The 14,542-nt window shown below is 42.3% G+C and overlaps 3 protein-coding genes across 4 annotated transcripts in view; 1 reads left to right on the forward strand and 2 right to left on the reverse strand.

Moving 5' to 3' along the window:
- LOC129742003 (sodium-dependent transporter bedraggled) overlaps positions 1-14,542 on the reverse strand; it is a 260,366-nt gene that overhangs the window by 156,096 nt on the left and 89,728 nt on the right. The gene's annotated exons all lie outside the window — the stretch shown is intronic.
- On the forward strand, positions 2,472-4,183 carry LOC129742020 (probable cytochrome P450 9f2). Its single transcript, XM_055733866.1, has 2 exons — positions 2,472-2,683; positions 2,750-4,183. Exons 1-2 carry the CDS (start codon positions 2,472-2,474, stop codon positions 4,140-4,142), a joined length of 1,605 nt encoding a protein of 534 aa, XP_055589841.1. The 3' UTR covers positions 4,143-4,183.
- LOC129742019 (cytochrome P450 9e2-like) lies at positions 6,470-8,863 on the reverse strand. The gene has a single exon (XM_055733865.1). It carries the CDS (start codon positions 7,908-7,910, stop codon positions 6,516-6,518), a length of 1,395 nt encoding a protein of 464 aa, XP_055589840.1. The 5' UTR covers positions 7,911-8,863; the 3' UTR covers positions 6,470-6,515.

Raw genomic sequence — 14,542 nt, forward strand, 5'->3', positions numbered from 1 at the left:
TTCGCGACGAAGGCAGTGCACCTAGAATTGGTAACTGACCTTACAACAGATCGGTTTCTACAGGCACTTAGAAGATTCATAGGACGTTGGGGAAAGGTTTCAGATATTTACTCTGATAACGGAACCAACTTCATTGGTGCTAGAAACTACCTGCATGATTTGATGAAGCTACTGAGATCCAAGGAACATCATGAACTAATTTCTAAATACTGTGCAAACGATGGAATCCAGTGGCATTTAAATCCTCCTCGGGCGCCTCATTTTGGTGGCCTATGGGAGGCGGCAGTAAAATCTGCAAAACACCACATAATTAGGGTCATTGGTGACCACCCCCTGTCCTTTGAGGACATGCAAACGTTGTTGGTTCAGGTGGAGGCTTGTCTTAATTCGAGGCCTATTACACAGCAATCAGATGATCCGAATGATTTGGAACCCCTTACACCGGCACACTTTTGGTTGGGGTCTTCCTTGCAGGCGCTTCCAGAACGTGACTTGTCGAACATACCTGTTAATAGGCTCGATAAGACACAGCTGATCCAACAAAAGGTCCAACAAATTTGGAATCGGTGGCGAAAAGAATATCTTTCGCAGCTGCAAGCTAGAACGAAAAGGTGGAATAAAAATGTCAACATTGAGATCGGCAGATTGGTAGTCATCTGCGATGACAATGTTCCTCCGATACATTGGAAGATGGGTCGCATTTCAGAAGTACACCCTGGTCAAGATGGCATTGTACGAGTTGTAACACTTAAGACAAGCAATGGGTACAAAACTCGTGCGGTGGAAAGAATTTGTTTTTTGCCAATTGAACCTGAGTCAGATATGAAATATGATACTGTGCAAGCATAAACCACCCATCCTTACTCCCATCCCCCATCCCACTTATCATCACCACGGAAGAGTTTTTTTCTCTATTTTGCAGAAATCGTGCTATTTCTGGGCGGGCCAGGATGTCTGCGAGTAAGCAACCCTAGATACGCCAATGTATAACTGCAAATTCGTCATCCCCTCTGTTTGGTCTGTTGGCTGCTGTGCTGCTACCGATGCTAGCCACTATACGCATTGAAGAGAGTGGAGATCAGACGTCGCAGTCGACCGCCGACGCCGACCGGTGGGTTGGTGAGAGCGAAATGAGTATAAGCACGAAAACCGATCAACTATGTCGCGCCGATGAGAAAACATCGCACATCGGTCTGGCGTCGTCTTCAGTGGGAGTGATCGTCAGTTGCAACCAGATACCCGCACGCGATCGGAGGTTTTTCCTCACGCGAAGTCTAACTTTTTGTCAGTAGTTTAAGTGTTTTTTAATGTTAATTTATTGTAATAGATGTTGATTGTTTAGTGTACCTTCATGTGTTCTATGTGATATTGATGACCCCAAAGATCTAAGAGGAATACCCCACTTTGAGAAGCCACCGAAATCAGCAGCCACAAATTGCAGACAATAGCCGGGTAAGATCTTCCTGTCCGCCCTCCCCCATCGGTGTTGGGACGCCCGAACGAGAAGGCGCTGTCGAAGGCGGGATTAAACACCGCAGGTTGAAAGTTTTGGACGCCCAACAGTCATTTTTGTCATTTTTGTCATTTTTGTCATTTTTGTCATTTTTGTCATTTTTGTCATTTTCGTCATTTTTGTCATTTTTGTCATTTTTGTCATTTTTGTCATTTTTGTCATTTTTGTCATTTTTGTCATTTTTGTCATTTTTGTCATTTTTGTCATTTTTTGGTATTTTTTGGTATTTTTGTCATTTTGTCATTTTTGTCATTTTTGTTATTTTTGTCATTTTTGTTATTTTTAAAAATTTTGCAATTTTTGTCAGTTTTGTCATTTTTTTTTGTCGTTTTTGTCATTTTTGTAGTTTTTATCATTTTTATCATATTTAATATTTTTGTTATTTTTGTCATTTCTATCATTTTTGTCAATTTTGTCATTTTTGTCATTTTTGAAATTATTTGCATTTTTGGTATTTTTAAAAAATTTGCAATTTTTGTCAGTTTTGTCATTTTTGTCATTTTTGTAGTTTTTATCATTTTTAACATTTTTGTTATTTTTGTCATTTTTGTCGTTTTTGTCATTTTTGTCATTTTTTTTATTTTTGTGACTTTTGTCATTGTTGTCATTTTTGACATTTTTGTCATTGGTTTGTCTTTTTTTTTCTGTCTTTTTTTAAGAATTTGAGATACGTTTTTGGGACATTTCTTTTTATTCTTGTTATGAATTCTCGTTGAAATTTAGAAACTTGTCTTTTCCGTGGGAAATTTATTGCAATTCGTTAAAAATTGATAAGAAGCACGTGTCGCTTACAAATTTGAGCAACCCGCGCTTAGATTATCAAATAAATGTCACTTCTTCTAGCCGTGCCGATTAAATCACGATTTTGAGGCTTCTAAAAGCGTTTTTTTTTTATTTTAATAACAGTACACGAGCAACGTTCGTCTAGGACGGATCTGCGTTTACAAACAGTGGCAAAATGGAAGTAAACCTATTGAATTTCCTAGCTATTTTCACCCTGATCGCAGCCCTAGGCTATTGGCAGAATCGAAAGAATGATTACTTCCACCGGAAACCGATTCCATCACTGGCCACGAAACCATTCATCGGCAGTACCGGATCGTTGCTGCTGAAAAAGTACTCCATCTTCGAGTACATCTGCACGATCTACAACAAATATGCTGGAGCTAAGTGAGTTACTCTTCTTATTTTAAAAGTAATATTAAAAAAGGTCCTAAGATATCTCTCCTTTCCAAGAGTTTTCGGACTGATGGACTTCAACCAGCCGGTGTTTGTGCTGCGCGATCCGGAGCTGATCAAACAGGTGGCGGTCAAGCACTTTGAACACTTCATAGATCGAAGGCCGATTTTCGGTCGAGACTCGGAGAGTCCGGATCAGCTGTTTGTCAAAACGTTGTTCTCGATGTCGGATCAAAAGTGGCGTAATATGCGAGCGACGTTGAGTCCGGCCTTCACCGGAAGCAAGATGCGGCAGATGTTTGAGCTGGTGGTAAAGTGTGCAGAGAATTCCGTGGGATTTTATCGAGGAGAAATTGGGCAACAGAGTGGTAAACAGTACGAAATGAAGGATGTCTTTGCACGATTTGCCACTGACGTGATTGCGACCTGTGCCTTCGGTATTCAGGTTGATTCGTCTCGGGAACGTGACAATGAGTTCTATCGAACCGGAAGAGACATGATGTCGTTTGGAAGGTTCAGTGTCTTGGTTAGGATTTTCTTCTGCCGAGTGATGCCTTCGGTTGCGAGTGCCTTAGGGATCGACATCATAGACAGGAAACACAATCGCTACTTTTCCAAACTTATCAAGGAAGCCGTCAAAGCTCGTGAAACTCGAGGAATCGTTCGACCAGACATGATTAACCTGCTGATGCAAGCTCGCAAGGGATTGCTGAACCATGCAGGGGAAACTGAACAACGGGAAGGATTCGCAGTCGTTGAAGAATCTGAAGTCGGTAAAGGTCAAGCCACCAAAACCATGACCGAACCGGAAATGATAGCTCAATGTTTGATTTTCTTCCTGGCTGGCTTCGACACCGTCTCTACCTGCCTGACCTTCCTAGCTTACGAACTCACCTTAAACCCAGAAATTCAACGAAAACTCTATGAAGAAATCGTCGAAACCCACGAAACCCTTGGAGGAAAGTCTCTCACCTATGACGTCCTTCAGAAAATGAAGTACATGGACATGGTCGTCTCCGAATCGCTTCGACTCTGGACTCCGATACCTGCGGTGGATAGACTTTGCGTCAAAGAATACACCCTCGACGATGGTCAGGGTCTCAAGTTCACCATCGAAAAAGGCACGGGTGTTTGGATTCCACTTCAAGCGATTCATCGGGATCCAAAGTACTATCCCAACCCGGAAAAGTTCATCCCGGAGCGGTTTAGCGAAGAAAATCGACCTAACATCAACTTGAGCACCTACATGCCCTTTGGAGTGGGTCCTCGTGCCTGTATCGGGATCCGTTTTGCCCTCATGGAGGTGAAGGCCATCGTGTACTACATGCTGAGGGAGTTCAGCTTCAACCGGACCCACCAAACGCAGGTGCCGCTCAAGCTGGTCAAGGAGTTTTCCGGACTAACTCCGGAACGAGGGGTGCACGTTGAGTTGCGTTCCCGAGGAAAATGATGTGAATACCTATATGAATAATTGAGGTTTAAATGATAAAATGAACAAAAAAAAGTATTCTAAGCTTTGTGATATAAAACAAGATAAAAAATCTATAAATACTGGCCTTTTCTTCTACTGGTTCTCTACTGCGAAGTATTGTCTTAGTCGAAGTATTAGTCGATCGGAGATTTTAACGTTCAGGTCGGCCAGGAGGAGGAAGGTTCAACGCGCACTAGGACACCATCGAAACAGGCCTTAGACTCTAAACGAATAGCCGCACGTAGTACCTTTTTTCAGCGGCGCCTCCCACATAAGTCCACCTGGAGAATACCGTACAAACGCAATCACAGATCGACCACGTTTTGGCAGACCGCCGGTACTTTTCAGACATCATCGACGTCAGATCCTATCGAGACATGAAACTTTGTGGTAATTCAAGAGTTGATGGACAAATGATCAAGTTTTACATCTGGAGTTTATTTTGAAATTAAGGTTTTCCAGTTAATGATGTATAATTTTAGGATTTAAAAAAACGCTTTTTTAATTCCGTTTCTTTAATAGAAAAAATGACGATTTCAGAAACAGTTGTGTATAAAGGATTGCTGCTATTCGGCACCACTTTTCTAGCCCTGATACTGGGACCTTCATCTCTGATGGGTTGTTGTTGAAGATATGGTTTGATGCCGAAAAATTTCCTGCTTCACCTCACTTCACCACTTCACTCTTGTTGTTTTTCATACTTCCGTTTTAATTTTTCAGTAGTCAAATTTACCAAGTTAAAAACAATCCGAACAACAATTAAAATGCGAAATATTTCCAAACCCGTCGATGGTTTCATAGCCAATTTAACATTGTTTGTTTACATTTGAATCAAGTTGTCAAGATTTCATGGCTACCTTGGATCACTTTAAATTGCGATGTTGTTTTTCGGCAATGTCTGGTCGGTATTGGTTTCGGTCCTAATTTTGATTCTTATTCTGATCAGGATCCATGAGAGGAAGCAGCCGCTTCTGGAGGCACTTTTTCGTGTACATCTGTCCGTTCATCGTGTGCTGGGTCACGAAAGGTGCACTCCGCTTCCCGCACGTGCAAATGGCTTGCCAAACCAGGAATTTATTCGCAAATTTGGACATCTTCTGAGTGGGGACCTGCTACGGAACGCTGAACTTATCCTTGGCCGAGAAAAACAGGTTTCCGAGGATCTGTTTGAAGTCGGCCTTCACATATGTTTCGTCGTCCATGATGCAGCATTCAACTTTCGTCAGCATGTTGAGGTACAACTTCCTGGCACGTGTTTTGGCGTACTTGTTCTGCTTCTCGTTACGATTAGGGGCCTTTTGTACCTTGAACGTTCGAAGCCCAGCCTTAGTTTTGGCCTTCTGGACAAAACTTCGGCTTAGGTGCAGCTACTTAGCCACATCCCGAACGGAGGCGTTCGCGTTTCGGTTGAAGACCCCAACTACGCGGTTATGATTTTTGGTGTTGTACGGAATACTTTTTCCTTCACTTCTGGGCTTCCGATCGGTGGTCAATCGTTCCTCGAACCGCCTCATCACTCGCGACACCGTGGAATTCGGATTTCCAACGTTTTAGCGACGGAACGATGCGAGAGATCCTTGTTCTCGTGATGAATGCGCAAGATTTTATCACGAACGACCTGTTCTTTCGACTCCATTTCCACAAGTTTTGATCACAAGACTTCAAAACTTGCAGGATGTAAACAATGCACTATGAACTAAATCTACAGAAATTTTCATTAAATTCTACCCAACGGTTAAAAAAAGAGCAATTTCATAGTGTGGCAATTTCATCGTGGACACCCTTAAGATCCTGACCTCGTTTCTGGTTTTTATATTGATAATGATCCTAAACCGTAAGCCTTACTAAATTCTCTTTGCATGAACCTGATCGTATCTCGTTTTTGATCCCGATCCTAATCCCATTGAACATTTTTCTTAATTCGTTATTAGAAAATTAATGACCACGTCATCTTAATCAAATTCTTTTCTCAAGACGATTTTTCGAATTGATACTAATTTTGAGCAACCTTTGGCGTTCAAAATTTTACATGTCATGTATGCATATGAACCTAGCTAATATTCCTAAAAAAAATTGCACATACATCGAAATCTTCAATAAATCGAAGTCACCTACAAGGATTCTTTCAAATAGATCCAAAAGCTGATCCAGTTTTCACCTGTTCAAATTATACCAAAATAGTCTAAGAACGCAAAAACAGTAAACGGAAGTTTTCGATGGTATTCCATAGGGACGATCATTTGGTACGCTTCGATTCAAACCTTTCACCGTCCAAGAAGTCAAATGTTTTTGAACACCTATTGATAATACGCTAAACTAGGACACGAGAGCATAATTCTACCTTATCAAATACTATGATAAACATTTTGGAGCGACCTCTCGCAGGCGAAGTTTCACGTGAACTCCGCTCTCCGGATTCATCCCAGCAAAGGTTTTGGCCAACTTAAGCGGTACTTGCGTTGCGTCGGTCCTGTTCAAGGTGAAAACCCTCAGCATGTAGTACACAATGGCCTTCACCTCCATCAGGGCAAATCGCGATCCGATACAGGCACGAGGACCCACTCCAAAGGGAAGGTAGGCGTCCGGGTTGAGATTGGTGCGGTTCGCTTCGCTGAATCGTTCAGGGATGAACTTTTCGGGGCTTGGGTAGTATTTGGGGTCCCGGTGAATGGCGTGAATCGGAATCCAAATGCCAGTTCCCTTTTCGATGGTGAACTTGAGACCTTGGCCATCGTCCAGGGTGTAGTCTTTGACGCACAGACGATCTATCGCAGGTACTGGAGACCAGAGTCGAAGCGATTCGGAGACGACCATGTCCATGTACTTCATTTTCTGAAGGGCGTCGTAGGTGAGAGACTTTCCTCCAAGGATTTTGTGGGTTTCGGCGATTTCTTCGTAGAGTTTTCCTTGAATATCTGGGTTTATGGTGAGTTCGTAAGCTAGGAAGGTTAGACATGTGGAGACGGTGTCAAAGCCGGCCAGGAAGAACAACAAACATTGAGCAATCATCTCTGTTTCGGTCATTGTATTGGTTGATTTGGTGCTCCCCAACAAAGGTTCTTTGACTATAGCAAACCCTTCGCCTTCTTCCGTTTCCTGTTGATGCTTCAGAGATCCCTTGCGAGCTTGCATCAACAGGTTGATCATGTCCGGACGTACTATGCCTCGGGATTCACGCGCATTGACGGCTTCCCTGATCAGACTGGAGAAGTAGCGATTGTGTTTCCGACCAATGATATCGATCCCCAAGGCACTCGTAATCGAAGGCATCAGGCGGCATGCAAACAGTCTCAGGATGGTGCCGATCTTGCCAAAATCCATCATATCTTTTCCAGTTCGGAAGAATTCGTTCTCCCGTTCCCGAGATGAGTCTACCTGAATACCGAAGGCACAGGTCGCGATCACGTCATTCGTGAAACGTGAGAAGATATCCTTCATTTCGTATTCTTTTCCATTTCCAACGTGTCCGCGGTAGAAATCGGCCATACTTTCGGCGCAGTTCACCACCAGCTCAAACATCTGTCGCATCTTGCTTCCGGTGAAGGCCGGACTCAACGTCGCTCTCATGTTCCGCCACCTCTGGTCCGTCATCGTGAACAACATTTTGACAAACAGCTGATCCGGACTTTCCGATTTCGTTCCAAAAATCGGCCGATGATCCATGAAATGGTCGAAATCCTTAACGGTGATCTGCTTGATCAAGCTTAAATCCCGCAAAACGAACAAAGGCATGTTGACCTCAAACATTCCGAATACTCTGAAAATAATAAAATTTAAAAAATCTTCTGAAAATTTAACAAAAAAAAAGGAAAGATATACTCACTTGACAGCGGAATATTTCTGGTAGATCATGCAGATGTAATCGGCAACGGCGATTTTCTTTCGCAGCAACATTCCGGTGCTGCCCAAAAATGGCGTAACGGCCATCGATGGAATCGGTTTTTCGTGGAAATAGTCATTTTTCCTCGTAGCCCAATAGTAAATGATCGAGATTAATGTGAATACTGCCAGGAGCACTGTGAGATCTACCTCCATTTCTACTTTTTGAACCGGCAGCAACTTGTATCTCTGTATCTCGAGAAATAACAGAAGTTCTCAGCTGAAGCTGATTATTATAAATACATCACTGCGTTCGGTGAATTTCCGATAAAAGGTCTTCTTTGCAGTGTTTAGCAGACGGAGATTGGCGCTTAATGTATCTCATATTTTAGTCTTTAATATCATTCGCATTTAAATATTCTTCAAAATTCGTCTGAAAAATAAAATGTGTTTGGTATAAGACAAACTTATAGGTAAAAACCGAACTTATCGGAATGCATTTTTTTGTTGATAAACAACAGCTGTCCAAATATGGGTTATACTGCATGCATGCATACGTATATGGTATTGATAAGAAAACACGAGAGCACCATATGGGCGCAAAATTTCTATGGCGGGCTTTAGGATTTTTGGTTTAGGTTTTCGACCGGGATCACGTTATCATTCCCATTTATCGCAGCGCGGCACGTGCCCCGAATATTCTTGTGTAGAATCAACCTTGAAAGGACAGTAGATTGAGTCGATTTGGGGTCTTTTTTTTAATTTCTTAAACCCTGGGGTCTTAAAAGCTTTGTTTTGGTTAAAAATTTAACCATGTTTTTTTTCAAAATTTTAAAGTAAGTTTACATGACTGAATTTGAACTTTTAGGGTAGTATGAGAAAATTTAATATTTTGAACTGAAAAATCAACATTATTTTTGTTTCTTCTTTTTTTTGGTTTCTAGCGAGGTTTTGCCTGACTACTTTCCATGCAATACTTCGCGAGTCACCAGCAGTGATGTCAATAGATATTGTTGTTTTTCAATGTCAAAAGACAAAACAGCTGTTAAACAGCTAATAACTTTTTTGCCTAAATAATAAGATACGAAGTTACGAACAAAGTTGTTAAGCGGGAAATTTCCTTTAAAGAACTTTTAAATTGGAGCAAAAACCATAAGCAGGCTCGGTTCTACAGAAGAAATAAAAATGATGTTGATTTTTCAGTTCAAAATATTGTCATACAAACTTAAAACTTCATATTTACTCATGTAAACGTTATTTAAAAATTCTGCAAAAAACATGAATGAGTTTTGAACCACAACGAAGCATTTCACCCCAGGGTTTGAAAAATTCAACAATGACCCCAAATCAACTCAGTCTAATGGGACAGTGATCAACTTTAAAGAAGAAACAAAAATTTATCATCAAAAACTATCAGTTAATCAGACTGACGAAGATCAATTGAAGGCAACAAAATACCAGAAATATAACACTAAATTTAAAACAGCAATACTAAAAAACCTAAAAATTGCATTAGAAGAACGGCATGAAAATCAATAAAAAATTTCAGTAGATGAAAAAATTTGTTTAATTAAAAAGGACAAAAAAGAAATTGTTGGATTCAATTATTTAGCAACGAGGTTTTTGGTTTGGAAATGAGATACCGTTTTTTCATTTCTGTTTGTCAAGTCAATTCCTTACAAGCTACCTAAATATAGCAATTACAATCTTGTCGCTTATCCTAAGTGATTCTCAACTCTGAATCATTCCTTAAATACTATCATATTCTGGGCTAACTACCCAGAATAAACTGCTAACACTGTAGGGTAAATCATAACCACAAGCTGTGTTTGCTGAGTTTAGCGTGCATGATGACAACCGGCCTTATTCTGCGCCGCGCGTGACGTGACGATTGTCACCTCACCTCGAGTCACCGTGAGATTTGTCACCTTATTCCCGGAGTCGATATGGGTAAAGTGACAGATGTTCATTTCTGGTGAGCGACCGAATGAACTCAAGTGTCAAATTTGTTCGGTTTGTATTTTGTATTCGTTCGCGATTCCAAATGTTAAAATTAAATTTTAAATCAAAATGTACAAATTTCGGTACGCAAACGGTCACTATCGGGTTGCAAGGTTTAAGCAAGCAGCTGGAATCACTTTTGGAGCTGCGAATAAAGCGAATCGGACAGAATTTGATCATATATGTTTGGTTCCTGGAGCGACTTAAAAAAAAAACATCCACCAGAAAAGCGGAAATCGACGGCTGCTGCCTCAATAAACCGGTCCTTTGCATACGGATCAACACATGGGATACGACACCTCGACGTGGATAAACAACGGTTCAGTACAGGACTTCAAAGCTTATTTTGTTAGAAAACAACATTACCGGGTGAAAGTGAAATACCCCCCGCGACGGGAATCGGATAAGATTTAGTGAAGTGCAAAAAATGTGTTTTTTTCAAATTTCGATGGATGTAAACTGCCGTTCTAAGCAAGAATGTCCCATGTGACTTTTGGTTCATTTTCACTTTTTTGCTGGAAACGGTCTCTTTTAGTGTTAACTTTCGAATAAAAACACAAACAAGTATACTTTGTTCTGAACTTATACGAAATTTTCATCAAGGTGGTTGTCTCTATGTTGATAGTTCTACGCAAGAATGTCACACTAGAGAAAATTCTATGAAAAATGCAAATTTTACCAAAAAATTGTCTTAATATGAGTTCAAACTGTTGAATTTAATGTTATTCACTGAAAAGAACACTAAAATAGAGGGCAGAGGAGGAGCGAGAAGCCTTGAGTGTTTTATTCAGAGAAATTTTTACTAAACACTTTTCGGTAGGCACTACTTACAAGATCCATACTCAACTATACATTTTTATAAACAAAGAGGAACGTATTTCTCAAATTACGGTTTACCATGAGTTTTTGGGAAAAAAATAAACTACGCAAGCTTTTAAAATGATAGAAAAATTGTAGCCGTGTGACAGTCTTTCGTAGAACTAGCATCAGCATGCGTTCTGATTCTACGCAAAAGTGTCACACGGAGCATTTTTAGCTCTAATTTGCTGTTTTTTCGTAGGAAATGTATTTTTTGGCAGAAAACATTGTAAAATGATTAACTTGAACTGTTCACTACAAAAAAGCTGTCGGAAAATTTTTAGTTTGAGAGAAAAATTGGAAATATAGCTGATATTTCAATCGCGTTTTTCTCGTTTGCACGTTTTTCCACATGGGACAATCTTGCTTAGAACGGCAGTAAATGAAGTTGTATAAAATGAAATTATAACCTCTTTCAATTCTCTATGTTTAAATTTATTTTCAACGTCCAATAAACATTTTTTTTGCTGCACAAATGATTGAAAAAATCAAAAATTGAAGTGATTTTTGTTTTGATTGATTCTAAAACTATCATACTTTAGTGTAATTAAACGTTTAGAGCCTAATTATTCCATTTTGTATCAATTTTCCATTCAATTTCTCTCTCGTCGCCACCTGAAAAGGTACCGACAATTGTCACCTAAAATCGTCACCCGAATGCGACGATTCTCACCCACGGTGACTATCAGAATAGGGTAAGAACTCAAAAAGTTCATCCGAAGTGACGTTCCTCACCTAAACCGACTACTGGAATAGAGTAACTTGGGTGACTCGACTATCGTCACCTCATGCGCGGCGCAGAATAAGGGCCAACATTTGTATCGTTGTTATCATCATTGATCATCATCAACTGTCAGTTTTGATGTCCATTTGATGAAGGACCATGTGGAAATCTTTTGCCAATGCCAAGACGGTGCGAACATTCTCCATCTTGGCCACCGGAGCGAAAGTTTTTCAGTAGTCCAGTCCTGGTCTTTGAGAACACCCCTTTTGCAACCAATCGTGCCTTGTAGCGACCCTCATCTTTTATGGTGAACACCCACTTCGATAGAATGAGTTTTCTATGACCTAAGGGTAAGCTGACCTCTTCCTAAGACTTGTTTTCTTCTCATCAATAACAGCGGCTACGTTGGCCACGCATCGTTGAGTCACTCCTCGACTTCGTCTCAGCGCCGGTTCCGGATCGACGGAATTTTGTACATCATCGTCTGGGAACTCTGCACTGCTCTCATAGTCGCTTTCGCCGGGTTCATTCTCAGTTACACAGTTACTCACAGTTTGGATGGGATTAACAGGCACATCGGCTAACCGCTCGGATGTGGGTTCGGGTGATGACACTTCGGCTAACCGCTCGACAGTGTTTTGTTGTTCTGGTTCATTGAATAACCGCTCAAAAGTTGATTCAGGCTCTGTTGAAATCTCGGGCTTCTCGATGGATGAGGGGAGTGGCTCTACACGGTTTTGTTCAGCTTCCATCATGCTGGTTTCATCGAAGACTACGTTTCGATGGACTTCAATAGATCGATTTGACCCGTACCAAAGCCTGAACTCGTTGTTTGCTTAGCCCACGAAAACAAATCGTTTGGAACTTCTGAACGAAGTGCGCTGTTGTCATCGACTCGCACTGTTTAAACCATTCGAAGACCTCGCTCTTGTGCTTGAGCAGATACACGACCATGAAGAGGGTATAGTCTTCGATGAAGGCGGCAAAATAACGGAATCCGTCAAACGTCGGCACCTCCATGTACCAACAAACGTCGGAGCTCGAGTGGTATAACCGACCGAAGGACCTTTGTATTGTTGAGCTTGTTGACTGTCTGTTTTCCGGCCATGCAACTTTCGCAAACCGCTCGGTTTTCCAATTTTGCTGGTAAATGACAAATACCCTCTGTCATTTTTTTTAAATAAAATCCCAGAAAAAACAAAAAACAAACCTCTGTCATTTTGTCGCGAGCCAACTGCTGTACTGATGCGAGACCAAGGTGACCTAGCCTCATATGCCATTTTTGTCTTGTGTTGCTGATAACCTCAGCAGTTGGACGTCGAGCTTCGATAGCCACCATGATTTTTCTGACTCGGCCTTCACGTCGGGCTGGGCAACGATTTTTCTAGTGCCCGGTTCACCACAACCGAAGCAAATTATCTTCTCCGCCTTGCGAGCCTTCATCGCGGAGTTTGGTGCTGAATTTCTTGTTGGAAAATTAACTAGACTTTGGAATGCTAGCTCTGCGTCCAGGACCATCTTTCTTATCAGCTCCAGTATCGGCATCGCGCAATCGGTAGAATGGTCAACGCACGAACCTTTTCAACGGCCGGGATGTTGCACCTATGCACTCAAGCTCAAATCCTATTCCTCAAATAACTATCTAAAATTCTTCTAGCGCCACGTTGAACATCATGCAGGATAGACCATCACCTTGTCGAAGCCCCTGCGCGATTCGAATGAACTCGACAATTCACCCGAAATCCGCACACAGCACTGCGTTCCATCCATCGTCGCCTTGATCAGTCTGGTCAGCTTCCCGGAAAAACCGTTTTCGTCCATGATTTTCCATAGCTCGTTACGGTCGATCGTGTCGTATGCGGCTTTGAAGTCGATGAATAGATGGTGCGTAGGGACTTGGTGTTCACGGTATTTTTGGAGGATTTGCCGTAATGTGAAGATTTGGTCCGTCGTTGACCGTCCCGTCGGGACAACACTTTGTAGGCGACATTGAGGACAGTGATCGCTCGGTAGTTCTCACAGTTCATTTTGTCGCCCTTCTTGTAGATGGGGCGTATAACCCCCTCCTTCCACTATTCCGGTAGCTGTTCTATTTCCTAGATCCGAACTATCAACCGGTGTAGGCAATCGGCCAACTTGTCCGGGCCCATTTTGATGAGTTCAGCTGCGATGTCATCCTTCCCAACCGACTTGTTTCTATTCAGCTAACGAATGGCTTCCTTAACTTCACTCATCGTTGAGAGTGGCTCCTCTTCGTCGTTGGCTACGCCGGCGATGTACCTTCCCCCACCGTCTTGATCTCCTGCATGTGCGCCGTTCAGGTGTTCATCGAAGTGCTGCTTCCACCTTTTGATCACCTCACGATTGTCCGTCAGGATACCACCGTCCTTATCCCGGCACATTTCGGCTTGCGGCACGAAGCCTTTGCGGGATGCGTTGAGTTTCTGATAGAACTTTCGTGTTTCTTGGGAACGATGCAGCTGCTTCAGCTCCTCCTGCTCCGCTGCCTCTTCCGTTGTCGGAGATTTTCCACATTTCGACGGGTGCCCCTTTATACTACTGCCGCCCGCGCGGCATTCTCTTCGTCCATCACCCTCCTACACTCCTCGTCGAACCAGTCGTTCCGTCGAGTTCGCTCCACATAACCGATGACGTTCTCCGCAGCACTGTGGATGGCTGTCTTGATGGTATCCCAACAGCACTCGAGAGGGGCTTCGTCAAGCTCGCCCTCTGCCGGCAGCGCTGCTTCGACCGATTGCGCGTAGTCTGCCGCGACCTCAGGTTACTTCAGTCGTGCGATATTTAACCGAGGCGGGCGCCGGTTTCGTGTGTTGTTCACTACGGGAAGTTCACCATCACCAGATAGTGGTCTGACTCGATGTTGGCGCCTCGAGAGGATCTGATGTCGATGATATCCTAGAAGCGCCGGATGTCAATCAAAACGTGGTCGATCTGTGATTGCGTTTGATACGGTGAT

Source organism: Uranotaenia lowii, chromosome 2, assembly GCF_029784155.1.
Source record: "Uranotaenia lowii strain MFRU-FL chromosome 2, ASM2978415v1, whole genome shotgun sequence".
Taxonomy (NCBI): Eukaryota; Metazoa; Arthropoda; class Insecta; order Diptera; family Culicidae; genus Uranotaenia; species Uranotaenia lowii.

What these genes read in the sequence shown, in the direction of transcription:
- LOC129742020 (XM_055733866.1), top strand. Translation starts at nt 2,472, where the DNA reads ATGGAAGTAAACCTATTGAATTTCCTAGCTATTTTCACCCTGATCGCA. An exon ending in AACAAATATGCTGGAGCTAA is followed by an intron (nt 2,684 to 2,749) that starts GTGAGTTACTCT and finishes CTCCTTTCCAAG; the next exon opens with AGTTTTCGGACTGATGGACT.
- LOC129742019 (XM_055733865.1), bottom strand. Translation starts at nt 7,910, where the DNA reads ATGTTTGAGGTCAACATGCCTTTGTTCGTTTTGCGGGATTTAAGCTTG.